The 14,360-nt window shown below is 43.5% G+C and overlaps 1 protein-coding gene across 1 annotated transcript in view; it reads right to left on the minus strand.

The window, feature by feature from the left end:
* ITPK1 (inositol-tetrakisphosphate 1-kinase) overlaps positions 1–14,070 on the minus strand; it is a 235,079-nt gene extending 221,009 nt beyond the window's left edge. The window contains exon 1 of the mRNA XM_074956145.1: positions 13,028–14,070. Coding sequence (XP_074812246.1) covers positions 13,028–13,122 — 95 coding nt within the window. The 5' untranslated portion in view covers positions 13,123–14,070. The remainder of the gene's footprint in view (positions 1–13,027) is intronic.
* Positions 14,071–14,360: the final 290 nt, after the last annotated feature.

A 14,360-nucleotide genomic window follows, 5' to 3' on the forward strand; every position in this document is an offset into this window, starting at 1 on the left:
GTGCCAGGCTGCTGAGGAAACTGCTGCCCACAGTAACACAAAGAGCATACAGTGGGGAAGAAAACTTGTGCTCAGAGACCTTGTGGCACGCACAGCACATACTGAGGTATTATACAAGTATTTAATTTTAAAATAACCATTTAATGTCAACATGCCAGACACATGAAAATGAAAGCGTCACGGGTAAACATAACACCTGACACACAGTTTGACTCAAAACATTTTTTCCCTGTTTTAACTTGTAGAATAAAACACCAAGATGATCCTACTTATTTCTCACACGATCACTTCTAGGTCATGCCAGCATCATAGCAGCAGGGCTCCACATTGCTACATGGGAGACTCTGGTTCTATCCGATGCAGGTACACCGTGCCCATCAACATGACACCCAAGTGCTCTTCCAAGTTAAAAAACATACAAGCTGACAAACATCAGTGAAGTATGGTTTCCTCTCCACTCCAGTGCCCTTTCTCCTGGGACAGATGTATGAAGTTGTATGTTAGGAACAGTTTGCTTTTGATTAGTTAACCATACAAACGGGTATCTTATGTGAGACTTTGAGAGAAAATGAGGGCAAAGGAGGTGCATTTTTACATGTGGACTAGAAAACAGCAAAGCTCCTGCATAAATGAGTTCCAGAGTTTTGAGCTTGCCCTCAAGAAAGCCCTGTCCCCAAAGACATGAGCTTCCCCATTGCTGGGGACAGTTCCACTGCCCCTAAGCAGCAGAGCAGTTGAGATCAATGAACCTCTGTGTGCTATACAAATCCTGGAGCTACACTCCAGTAGAGCAATCAGAAGGGAACCAAGCTAGAGAGCTTTTTTTAAACAAAACCAGAATTTTTCTTCACTGGGCTGACAGCTTAAACACACTTTTAATTGTTTTGATGTTTTGTTAAATCAGCTACCCAGCAGGATTTCCACTCCCCCTTTATCCACATGTTCGCGGAGAGAGCTCCGTGCGCTAACTCCCTCACAAACAGATCCTGGGAGCTCACAGCCCAGAACGTCATTCCGAACAGAGAGGACAAAAATAAGGGGGGAAGACACCTTGCTGAAGTATTATGTTTTCCCACCTAACAGTACCCTGTTTTCTTAAACCATAATTAAAGCAGCTGCGTTTTTAAAAACTTTGAATACAGCATAAAAATCGGGAAAATTGTGAACAAAATATTCATGAGTTTCTCCCTCCAGCACCGTTTCCCCCAACTAGCTCTATCGCTAACCCATGTGTAGGGCCAGCAGGCCCCAAAGAAATTTTTGGGAGGGATAGAGAACATTATGCACAGATGGCAGCATGCCCCAGAGCCAAAATACACTTCCCTTCTCTACCCGAGATGTCCAGAGCCCTAAAGGTTTACCCTTCTTTCCACAAATGACCCATCTTGAGGCAACCTTTCCTTCTACATGTTAAGGGCTGGATGCAATCTATGGGTCCAGAAGTTGCTAAGGAGCAACACAAGATGCTGTCTCTCATGGGACTCAGCATGTGGTCATCTCCCAGGAACAGCCAGTTTAGAATTGATGTTTCAGTATACAAAAAAAAATCTGAAGGAAAAAAAAACATTTGTTCTTTCAAATGATAGCAAGAGGCAACCACGCTTTATAATCATATGGCCTCTGCCCTGTAGGTCTGCCTCAAATTGCTGCAGCTTCTATGTGTAGTCTTCCATTTATACAGGATTTTTCCCTCCTTCTGTTACTCTTAATTTTTTCAGCTAGAGATTAATGTTAGCATTCTCTGGAAGATATCCTAAAAGGGACAGGCCCTCCCCACAAACACACACAGACTTTAGCAATTTTCTTTTACTGCTCATGAAAGGTGCCAGATTGACAGCTCTAGTGAATTAAGCCCTCTTTTTATCCACAGAACAAGCTTCATCTATACTCCTCTTCCCACCCCTTCAAACTCCAAGCATACCTAAATCCTGACCTTCATTAATCGCTCTACCACACTGTTCTGGCCTCAAAGAGAGCTTCTCAGAACATGATTCCCAGTAACCTGTTCTATATTGGACACTAACCCCAGAAACAAAGATGCATCATCAAACACCTTGAAGAAGAAGATGGAAACAGGATGAAAGCACTGAATTGGATTATCAGTACACATGTAAGGCTACATGCAGAGTCTAGATGAAACAGCAATTTTAGACCAGTGTGTTTGTGTTTTCTTTTTCTCTCTCACTCTTGCAAAGCACAGTCTCAGAACATTTTCAGCGGTATGATCATTGTGCAAACTAGAGCTGATCTGAAATTTTGAGACAATTTTTCCCCACCGAAAAATTCAAATTTGTCAAAACCAAAACTTTTTGCAGAAATGTATGTTTTGACAAAACTTTCATCGGGAAGAGAGACAGACAGAGAGGGGAAACCAGAACAGCCAGTAATCCAGTAGTCAGGGCACACATCTGGGAGAGCCAGATTCAAGTCCTTGCTCTGAATCAGTCAGTGCTGAGAGACTTGAACCTGGGTTTCACACATCCCAGGTGAGTGCCCTAACCAACAGACTACTAGCTATTGTTCGGGAGGGGTTGAAGGAGGTATGTTTTTATTTTTTTTTTTTAACCAAAAAAAATTTTGACAGGAGTCAATGCCAAATGGAACCAAATGCCAAAACCTTGACATTTTTCACAAAATGGAATTCTTGTCTTCCAGCCAGACCTAAACACGTTGAAGTCTGTGGTTTTCTTTAGCAACCAAAGTTCATTTGAGTGACTACAGTGCAAGGACCTGGAAGCTCTCGTGACTCTAAATACTGCACCAAACAAGCACTGCTAACTAACAGAAAACAAAAGAGGCTCCTCATTCACAATATTATTCAAAGGACAAAAACAGATTTTGTTTGGAGTTGAAACAACAGTTGCACTTCCTGGCTACAGAAAGGTACATGTTGCTCCTGTATTATACTGTACTTTGCTCTGTGAAAGCCACTATTAGGTACCATAATCATCTAAACCTAGCCAATAAACTGTATCTCAGGAGTCCTGGCTCTTTCCTGTCTTTCACTAAAAGTGGTGTGCGTGTTTTACACAAGAGCCCGTACTGCTGTACTGGGATATGCAAAATTTGATGGCTGTTTAGTACAAGGATAAAGACAGACTGGCTGACTTTTCTTTTAAACAGGCCATAGTCTGCTTGGGGGGCTGGGGGGGGGGGAACATACCTTTTCCTGAAAACAAAAGTGTTTGAGAAACTGTTGGACTTCTAATTATTTTGCAACCCTTTTAACTGAAAAGTTAACTAACATTTTTCATTTATCAAAAAATGTTTTTAAAATAAAAAAAGTGTTTATAACCATTTAAAAAAACTAACACTGAAACCGGTTACATTTTGAACCCTGCAAAATGGAAGCAAATTCAGAATGCCTTGTAAATATATGTATAATATAAAGTGTGTATGTATATATTGTGTGTGTGTGTATATATATATATATATATATATATATATATATATATATATATATATATATATATATATTACACACACACACACTTACTTTCCTTAAAAAAAAAAAAATATCAAATCATTGCAAGGCCAAGAACCAAGACTAAAAAGGGACAAGAACACGCCTTATATCCTTCAAATCTCTCACCACTTCATGATGCCTACAAAACACCCAAAAGTGGCTAGGCTTCTGATGTACTATTACTTCCGCTTATTCCACCTATCACTAAGCTCACTAGTACTTTGTGCTCTCTCTCACCCCATCTATTTGTTGTGGCCACATGTTCTCTTGTCATACACTTAGGCCCTGATCCTGCAAATGCGAACAGGTGGACAGGACTGCTGCACCAATGCCTGAACAGGCCTCCACATGGGTGCAGTGGTCCCCAACAATTGCAGGATTGGTTTTCGCAAAAAGAAAAGGAGTACTTGTGGCACCTTAGAGACTAACCAATTTATTTGAGCATGAGCTTTCGTGAGCTACAGCTCACTTCATCGGATGCATACTGTGGAAGCTGCAGAAGACATTATATACACACAGAGACCATGAAACAATACCTCCTCCCACCCCACTCTCCTGCTGGTAATGGAGAGTGGGGTGGGAGGAGGTATTGTTTCATGGTCTCTGTGTGTATATAATGTCTTCTGCAGCTTCCACAGTATGCATCCGATGAAGTGAGCTGTAGCTCACGAAAGCTCATGCTCAAATAAATTGGTTAGTCTCTAAGGTGCCACAAGTCCTCCTTTTCTTTTTGCAAATACAGACTAACACGGCTGTTACTCTGAAACCTAGGATTGGTTTTAAGATTGTAAAGCCTTTGGAGCAGGGACTGTCTTTTTGTTACATACATGTACAGTGGGGCCCTGACTGAGGCATCCAGGAGCTACTACAATACAAACAAATGGAGGAGTAAGATCCATTATTTTTTACATACATCTCATGTGTTTTAATCTAAAAAGGTTAAAGGGAAATACTACAGAGTCTCACTGAAACACATTTAAAATAGTACAGTTAGTACAACGATGACACTTAACAAATCCAGGAATTAGGATATTTCTTAATATATTGCTGAATAATATATTCATTATATAGTGCTGAAGCCGATTATATATCATGGCCTTCCCATCTGAACACTTGTCCCTTTACGCCCTTGTAATGAAATCCTGCTGACAAGATAAAGAATAAGCTGACCTCTGACACTGGTTCTTGTAAGAGTAGAAGTCATTTACGAGTGGCACAGTGAGACACAAAGCATTTTATCACTGTGGTTGAGATGAGGGTGGCCAATTACAAATGAACACTTATGATACTGTCATTTCTGTCCAATGCTGTTAACCACCTCACACACACACCATTTGTTCAGTTAGCTATTAACTGATAATCTCAACTTGCAGATAGGTTTAGCAAGGTGAGGCAGGGAGTAAACAGCATTATATACTCAAATGCAGCAGTTTCGTTACTATGCTGAACTCTAAAACAAATGTCTGAACTATTTAATATAGTACTGTTATAGCACATTAAAGCGCTCTAGAGAACTTTTAGCGGACACTAGCAGGGTCCATGCGGACCAATTAGTACACAACACGTTAGTGAAGTTTAGAAATTACACCCTCCCTACTGCGTGTTACTGCTCCTTGTAGATAAGCCCTAAATTATACTGTGTCCTGGAGTCAACTTCTCTGTGTCTCAGTCATGTCTCTCCCCACAACCAGGCATAAATATTTTTGCTGTGAAGCTTACTCCAACGTGTGTAAAGCATTTTAAAATCCTTGAGTGAAAAGTGCTAACAATTAGCTATCGCTGGATTGGATATCATGTGTTTTTATGCATAAATCCCTTTAGTTTTCAGTCTAAAATGGACCCACCACACTATCCTGGCACAGCTAATCCCAGTGTTGCACAGCCTCAACAGTTTGCTGGCCAACCACTGCCAAGGATAACTCACTAAGTCATTCAATTCTCAATATGCTCTGCCATTTTAGTGCTTGTTAAATATGTAAAGCGAGTTGGGAACATTAGATACTAGTGACTTCTCAAAATCAAAGCTGAGGTAGTTCATTTTCCACTCTCCCTCTCCCCAATCTCCTTAATTTCAGAGGTGTTTGTAAGTGTCAGGGGAATGATGAGCCAACATGAAGTCAAAAAGCTATGGTGCCAAATACCATTTCCATTGAAGGTACAGGAGCACAGCGTCAAATGTAAAAACCCTCAATGTTACAGCCTCATTGACCTCTCCATTCTAACACTTTTCTAGGAAGCAAGGTTGTGTAGTACAGCAGTTCTCAACTTTTTTTTCTTTCTGAGGCCCTCACAACATGCTATAAAAACTTCAGGGCCCAGCAGGGGAGGGGGCTTGAACATATGTGTAGTTTGACTTCTATTTTGGGTGGGCAGGGGCCAACTGGGCTTGAGCCAGCTCTGCACGGCAGGGTCTGGGGAGGGAGTGTCACCTCCACCCACTACCTCACCTCAGCAGGCCACCCGCTTGTCTGGGTTGGGGGAGGGGGCACACTCAACCAAAAATTATAACTCAAAAGGTAGGGGCCTCAGCTCAAAAATATTGAAAATAGCTCAGAGGACAGACAGGGGTAGCTCAGGGCTGTGCGCAGGCAAGGGGTAGCTCAGGGTGCAGGCAGGGGTATAGCTAGGGGCTGCGTGCAGACGGAGGGGGTAGCTCAGGGTGCAGGGAGAGGGGTAGCTAGGGGCTGTGTGCCAGGAGGGCTCCCCTGCGGTTCCTGTTCCCCGAGGGCTCTGCCAGCCACAGAGCCAGGTCCCCTGCCCAGGCAGCTCTTACCGCCTGCGTGAGTGAAGGGGGTGGGGAGAGAAGGTGGTGGGGGTAGGGGGGTTGGAACTGCCCCAGGACTGCCCTGCTCTTGCACTGTAGTTTCGGGGTGGGGGGGGAGAACACCTCTGTGTCCCCCCAACTCTGCCCATTGGCTTAGGGCTTCTGCCCCATGGTGGGCACTGGGGCTCGAGAATTCAGCCCTGCTGCTCCTGGCTTCAATCAGGCAGGGGGTACCAGGGATCGGGGCTTCAAATCCACAGCTCCTGGCTTGTGAGAGGTGCTGGGGTTCACACTCTGGGTTTTAGCCGCAGGGCTCCGTGGACCCCCTGAAAGGGTTCGCGGACCCCCTGTTGAGAACCGCTGGTGTAGTATATATAGGCCTTATACTTTAGCTCACTACTTAGAATGTAACGTAACAGGTCTAAATCATCATCATCATCATCATCTTTGTAACAATGATCTTGCTCATCAAAATCCAAAGGGCTCCATATGGAGTGAAACTGATCCACAAAGAAATAGCTTTTGGTCTTCATTATTCTTCAGTATCGTTCACACTTATTTAAAAAAAACCATCTTCAAGATACTCTGGACATAATTAGCAAGGAGAATTTCACTAGGAAAATGACATTTTAACATGGCTTTTCTAGACTGGAGAAGGAAATGCTTGTTCTTATACATTTTAAAAGATATACTCTTGTTGCTTAGCACCCAAATGTCCAACAGCGGTAAGGCCTCTTTAAAATATTGATTTTTAGCCTGACAGCACTCTTTCAAAGGAACGTTCCCTTAACTCACACACACACCCGCCAAACATAATAGTTTAATAGACCGAGCAAAGGTGTGGGACCCAGAGTTCTTGGCAAGCATTCAGTGTTCCACCTTCTCCTGTCCTCGATCCCTGACCCCACCTGCCCCAAACTCTTGTTTGCCAGCTGGAGCAGGAGGGGTTCAGTGCCACAATGGACTGCATGGGGATCAGGACCAGGATGAGTGTGCAGAACTGGTGTGTGTTTGGGAAATAGTGGAAGGAGCTTTCTTGTTGAACAGGAGGAACAAGAACCTGCAAGGGCTGTAATAAAAGCAGGAGACATCCCAGTTCCCTGAGGGCTTTCAAGTTACCAATTCAGAAGTCAGCATGGATTAAGTGGTACTCTTAACTATGCAGCACTAGATCAATAAAGATCAAACCATCATTTCAGCTTGCCTCTCCTGGGGTGAAATTCAGCACCTATGTGTGAGTTGACGCTAATTCCTAGCTCTAGATCTGGCTCTGCCAATGACTCAGTTAAATGTGCAGTTACGACCAGAAAAGTAGCACCTTCTCACTTTGAAGGCCCTTGGGATCTGATCTATAAAGTCACAGCTGCCACTTTTACTGATCACAATAAACTGACTACCTGTTACCTCTGCAGAGCGAACGTGGCTATGGGAAAGCAAGCTGGATTCTATTTTGACTCACTTCACAGGAATCATTCATTCAGTTCCAAGTGAAGAACCATTACTACTGGTGCTCCTACATGAGCCAAGAACACACCTTGACTTTCATATACCAGAGGAGAAAAAAAAACACCTTTTAACTTGCAAGATGAGGACATTGAACCTGAAGTTACAGCAACCTCAAAAGTGGAAGCCTAAAACTGTCATTTTGAGAGACACTCTTACGAGAGCCACCACACACCTTAATATGTTTTCCTCTGCTGTAAAATGGGGATACTACTACTTTGAGTGCTATGAAGACTAGATAAAGTTTGTATAGTACTTTGAAGATATCAGACACTATAAAAGTACATCTGACCAGGTAGAGGGCAAAATGCCTTCTGAATAAAACTAAGTTCCAGCCACACAAATAGAACCATTATTGTGGATTACTGGATTTATGAATGAGAAATAAAGGCGATAAGAAGAAAAATGCACCAATAGAAGAGTGCTTGTTTCACATAGCAATAGAGTGGATGCATCCAAGCCAGGTGCTTATTTTTTCTATGTCTGCATTTCAGATGCCTTGCTCCACTGTTTCATTGGGATATGTTCAGTGTCATCTTAAAGGAAACTGTCAAGTTTTCAGATGAACAGCATGTTATCTGGACTGTATCACAGGATGTACAGTATCAATCTTCATTCTCCTAATGTGCAGTTCAAATAACTTTCCGGGGTTTTCTTGTAACTACACAAACCCTAAAATCCCACCTCAGATCAAACTTCTGTTTCAGAGAGTACTGCTTACATTTAAACCCTCCCCAAAGTCAAGAGTGGTGGTTTCTGAATTAGTAAGGACCAACAAAATTGAAAGTAGAGATGCAGGAATTAACATATGCACATACTAGGAACTACTTTTCAGGAACCTTCTGCAATATAAAGAGGCCAGATTTATTATCATCCTAAATCAAACTGCTTTGTGGACAAAAAGATGTACCAGAAAAAGGACTCTTGGCTCCTTAATCTAAGGTAAATTACTGTTAGTCCACTAAACACAGGCATGTAATGAAAATATTGATAATTTGAGCCACTCCTGCAGCCCAGTGGGTGTGGTCTGTGATCCCAGAGAGTAGTTAGGATCCTAGAATGTAGCAAACACACTGCAAACTTTCTTTGGGGGTGGAGGAAGATGACCCCCTCACTTCACTGTGGACAGTGTTCACAGTGGTTTCAAGAGGCAGTACACCTCCATTGATCCATGGCTGGAAGAAAGGTCACTCCTGCGGGAAGAAGGAGCACTGAACCCCCATACCCCTAAAAGGTCATCAGTAGTTCACTCCTACCTTCAGTATAATTTCTAACACCTGACGGCTTGCAGCTATTGGTGAGAATTGCAGAGAAAGAAACTTTACTCCCTGCTATCACTCCCTGTATGACTTCTCGTGATACAATATTGCACACCAGTGTAGGTAACAATTGGAGCTATTGACCAGCATGCCTATGTTTAATTTTTATAATTTCTACAGTCTTTGAAGCCAACTGGCACAAGCCATGCATTTAACAAAATCAGTATTTAGTTTTTTGTGGGGAGCTGAGATTAAAGAAAATCCCAAGTTCTTCCTGGAAAAACATGTAATATACTTAATGGTTTGCTATACAAAGAATATGCTTAATTTAATATTCTCAGATCAAAATTATTCCTAAATCTCTGTATCAAATCTCATATTTGGCTTCTTGTGCTTAGTCCAGTAAACATAAGAAACATGAATAAAAGTTCAGAACAGAAAAAAACAAACACCTATCTATAGCTCTGACAGTAGTGTTTACCCCTGTTTTATGAAGCTGATTTGCTAAGACTGGTAGCTTATAAAATGCTACTAGGGAGATTTAACTGCACAAAGGCAGCTAAATTCCACAGATCACAGAAACCAGGCTGTAAGAACTAGAGAGAAGGGCTGGGGGGGGGGGGGGGGAATATGTATATGTGCAATGCTCTAATTCACCACGGTTATTTCCTAGGCCCGTAAAAATATTCTTATCCTAAAGCAACAAAAACGTGCTAGATGACCAGTGAAACCAGTTTCTATGGCCTTAAGTACAAGTGATACATGCACTGTAGGAGGACTACTCAAACACTTAAGATAATGAAAAAGAATGTCCCCTTTGTGTGGAATCCTAATAATGAAATCTTATCCATTCGGTTTTCTATAGAAAAAAGAAGTGTTCTTCCACTGAACCAATCCAGACATTGTCTACACTAATCAAAAATCCACAGCCTGAAGACTGTTAGTTATTATTTGTATTGCAGTAGCACCTAGAGGCTCCAAACAAGCTTTAGTGCCTTCGCTTTTTCATATTTGTCAATCAGTGGCCGACTTGTCACTCAGACTTCTTAGCAGGAAAGCAGTTTGGTTTGTTCACACAAGGGGTTGTTGCAACTGGTGTTCAGCAAGTGGAGTTTCTGTGGAATCCCTCATTTCCATTTTCTCATGTTGGTGGAAACTGGCAGAAATTGATTTTCACAGCACAACTTCTCTCATCCACTTTCCTCTTTTGTGGAAAGAGAACAGCAGCACCAGGCACTCTTACTCTAATCACTGGGACACTGAAATGCACAAATGTGACTTGGCATGCAGAGTAACTCCAAGATCTACCATGTCACTGAGTACACCCTCAGACAGATCCACAGCTAGTTTGCTATTACATTCTTGCCACTTAGCCTGGTTTGGATGGAAGTTCTGGGACTCCTGGCACCTCACTACTGCCCTCAATGCACAGCTCACTTTCTGATGCTAAACAGACCAGCTCTCTGTGAAAGCCCTCATCTTCCTTTGGGAAAGAGGCCTTTGTAGATGCCGAAACTCCCCATTAATTTCAAGGGTGTCAAGCACATAGAACTCATCTCAGGATCAGGCCCATATATATCTGTAGTACTGATATGGCCCCCCATTACCACAGTATTCAAGTACTTCACAATCTTTTATTGCGTATGTCCTCAATACCCCATGAGGTACAGCGTTATTGCTATCCCCATTTTACAGATGGAGAATGGAGGCACAACAAGACTAAGTGACTTGCCAAAAAAATCTCACAGGAAGTCTCTGGTAGAAGTGGGAATAGAATGCAGATCTTCCCAATTCACAGCCTAGCATCTTATTCACTGAGTCATCCTTCCTCAACTAGGCCTTGTCTAAACTGGGGAAATCCATCCAGAAATATTAACTGGTTTTAAAAATGAGCTGGAGCACTAGCACAGACAAGGCAAAAAAACAGATGGACCAGTTTTTAAAACCAGTTTAGTTAAACCGCCTTTCAGCAGCTGTACTCTGAGACTCTGGGCCTATTTACACTTCAGTGCCAGTAACACCCATTAACATAATTGTGCAGTATGTGTGGAAATTATAGAGCAGTGTTACGTAATACAGTAATACAAGTGTACAATGTAGGAAAATGAAACAACTTACAAGACAGTCAGAAAGAGAAACAAAAAGGTTTGAGGAGGGGAGGGGAGAGGGGCAGAGAAACTTGGATTCCTACACAGAGGATGCAGAATGCTGGATACCTGGCACAAAGAAACAGAGTAGAATCTATGTATGTTTAGAGTCTAACATAAACAGCCCTATTAGTTTTAGGTTATGAAATCTGGTGTACAGTAACCATCAGATCCTTTTATGAGCACAGGAAAAAGTGTACAGCACCAAAATGAACCAGAAAGTCAGTTAGGCAAGTCTTAGCCCCAGCATCAGTCATTAATAAAGCAGTTTGTTTACATGACCAAAAAGGGAAATTATATATTAAATTGGAACTTGTGATCTATTTACAGACAGTAAATTTACCCAAAATCTTATTTCTGTGAATTTTAATAGAATACAAAGTGATTGGAACACAAACTGATATGCCACTTTTCTGTCATTTGGTTAAACTGCTTTTCCATTTTCCCCTTCATCTTTACAAAAAGAACTTGTGGTGAAAGTTCCTTAATCATAAGTGACGTTGGCCAAACTTTAAGAAAATAGGAGACTTATCTAGTATGACATGCATATTATTGACACCAAATTTTAAAAGTTTGTGGGTAAACAGAGTGAATTTAGGAACAGTAGTTAAGTAAGAGTTATTTTAATATTGGAAAATCTAATAATGAACTCTGATAGTTCATATTTGCCAGTTAGTTGAAAACTCTTCTGACATTTACTGTTACTTCACTCATGGAATCAAATTATTAACAGATTCTATTAAGCAATATAGCATATATCCTTGTAACTACACGTAATAGTAGTTGTATAACTAAAAGAGTAGCCTGTAGTAAAAAGTCTAACATCCCACCAATGGAGGTGAATACAGGTATTTACACTAATGCAGAAATCCCCTAAGCATCCCTGGAAGATTAAAACGTTACACAGGGACTGAAAATATTGTAAAACCCCAATATTTTGTGGTATGACACCCAGAAAATTAACCAGCCACCCACATGGAATTTATTAACAGAAGCCATCATGCTTCTCTTTTGAATCCCACCAAGTTCTTTAAAAAGTCCGATTTGGATTATTTTATCAGGAAAACAGGAGAGCTCAAGGAGGGATGTGCAAATAGAAATGTGCGCAAGTCTCAGAGCATGACTATATCTCATCCGCATTCACACAGTCAAAACCACAGTTCAAACTCGAGTTTCTCAGAAGTTTGCGACATACTATGGTAAAAGCCATATCAACAGTACCATGCATATGAAAAAGGGAAGCAAAGAGACTTCAGATCAAGATCTAGAAAACCAGGTTTGGGGTCAAGGGATACTGAATAGGTAGGGGGTGGAAGTCATGCATGCAGTCTGCCAAGAAGACTGTCAATGTACACCGCTTCTCTCTCTTCCCCGAAAGAATGATACATGGATGCTTGGGTATCAGTTCCATTCTGCCTGGCTACTTCTAGCCTAGTGGAAATTGACACCATGGACAGTTTAAGATTTCTTACTCCTTGTATGCAATGTAGAGGAAAACATTAAAGAAAACCTTCTTACACAGGTAATAGTAAAGGTCAACTTAATGCAGCCTGGCTACCAAACTTCTTTTTTGTCCCTGCCCACAATGGAACCCCAAGTCAATAGCATGCTTTCACATCACCACCATGCCAGGCATTGCTTCCATGACAATCCTAGACCCAGGCTGTTAAAATTTATGACTCAATTTCCAAGCAGCAGTCACCCTGCTCTTAAGCAATACTATATTATTATTGCATGTTAATTTGATAACCAGAGATGCAGCTGAAAGCCCACAATGTCAAATGTACTTTAGAGAGGGGGTAAAAGACAGACTGTCAAGCTCTAGCGAGACAGAGGAGGTTGACTACCCCGCGCCCCCGATTATAGCTCGCCAGGATTTGTTCCTTACCTGCAGAGTTCTGCAAAGGCCTGAAAATTCAGCTTCTTGATCTTCTTTTCACTCAGCCAATAACCAACTCTTTTCCCTTTCAGAAAGGTCTGCATCTTCCCTTACCCTCCAGCGGAGTGGGGGTGGGGGTTATTTTTAAAGGAGGAAAGAGAAAAGTCTTGTACACAAGATGCAGCAGCTTGGTACGGAGGTGCCTCCCTCCCAAAAAAAGAAGTCTCTAGAGGGAAGTCATTCAGTCCTTCGGGTGCAAGGAACTCTGAGAGGGGCAAAACGGGAAAATCCAGGGGAGGGGCTTTAATATTTCATATGCACTTGGGTTTTAAAGCAGAGACTTACAACAACAACAACAAAAATCAGAGGCTGTCTCGGAAGCCGCCAGCAATATTCCCCAGACAGACCCCGTGCTTGGCTGGCTCGGGCAGGGTCCAGGCTCTCTGAGCAGCAGTAACTTGCGTGCAATCCCCTTGCAGGCCCTCCCAGGAAAGAGAAAGCGGAGAGGCTGGGTGGGAAGGTGCCTCTGGCGGAGGGGAAGCTTCTACCTTCTGAAATCCTCCTCCGTGCGCTAATGGAGCAGCCCGCGGAGCGAGCACAACGCCGCGGCTCTCCGAGCAGCACCCCCCCAAGCAGCAGCGGAGCCCCGAGCAAGCCTCTGCCACGGGCTACAGAGGCGAGCCCCAGTGGCCGTCGGGCTGCACGCTCGGGCAGCGAGAGACCAGCTCGCTTCCTTCCCCCGCTGCTGTTGCTGCTGCTGCCTCTCACGTCTCCATTTGCCCGCTATTCCGAGCCGCCTCCACTTCCTCCTGCCGCGGCTGGTTCCTCCTCCCTCCACCCCAAAGCGGGAGGGTGGGCGAGCAAGGACACACCCTCCCGGGGGCTGCGCCAGGCTGCTGCGCCTCCTGCCCGAAGGAGAGCTTGCGAGCAGCAGCCCCGGCCGGCCGGCACCCGGCTGCCCTAGCTACTCCCCGCGTCTCTGCCGCGCAGCAGCAACCTGCCCAGGCGGGCCCTGGCAGGGAGGCGGGCAGGGGCAAACCGCTGCGGCTGGACCTGCAGGGGGCAGCACAGGGCTCCAGCGCCTTAAAAACACAGCGCGCGCACGCACACACACACCCTCCCCCCCCCCCCCTTTTAGGGCTGGTCGTGGCAGGGCTAGTGCTCTCTCCTGTGGCCTGGTGGAGAATGGGGTTTGAAAAGTGTGGTTTTCCAGTGTTAAACGATGAGTCATTTGTAAAAGGGGAGGATGAAGCCGGGGGGGGACAAGAAGACTGGGGCGGGGTAGGGGGTCCCCCTTCACACACACCCCAGAAAAGCTGCTTTTACTACCTTCCATTCAGTG

Source organism: Natator depressus, chromosome 6 (genome assembly GCF_965152275.1).
Source record: "Natator depressus isolate rNatDep1 chromosome 6, rNatDep2.hap1, whole genome shotgun sequence".
Taxonomy (NCBI): domain Eukaryota; kingdom Metazoa; phylum Chordata; order Testudines; family Cheloniidae; genus Natator; species Natator depressus.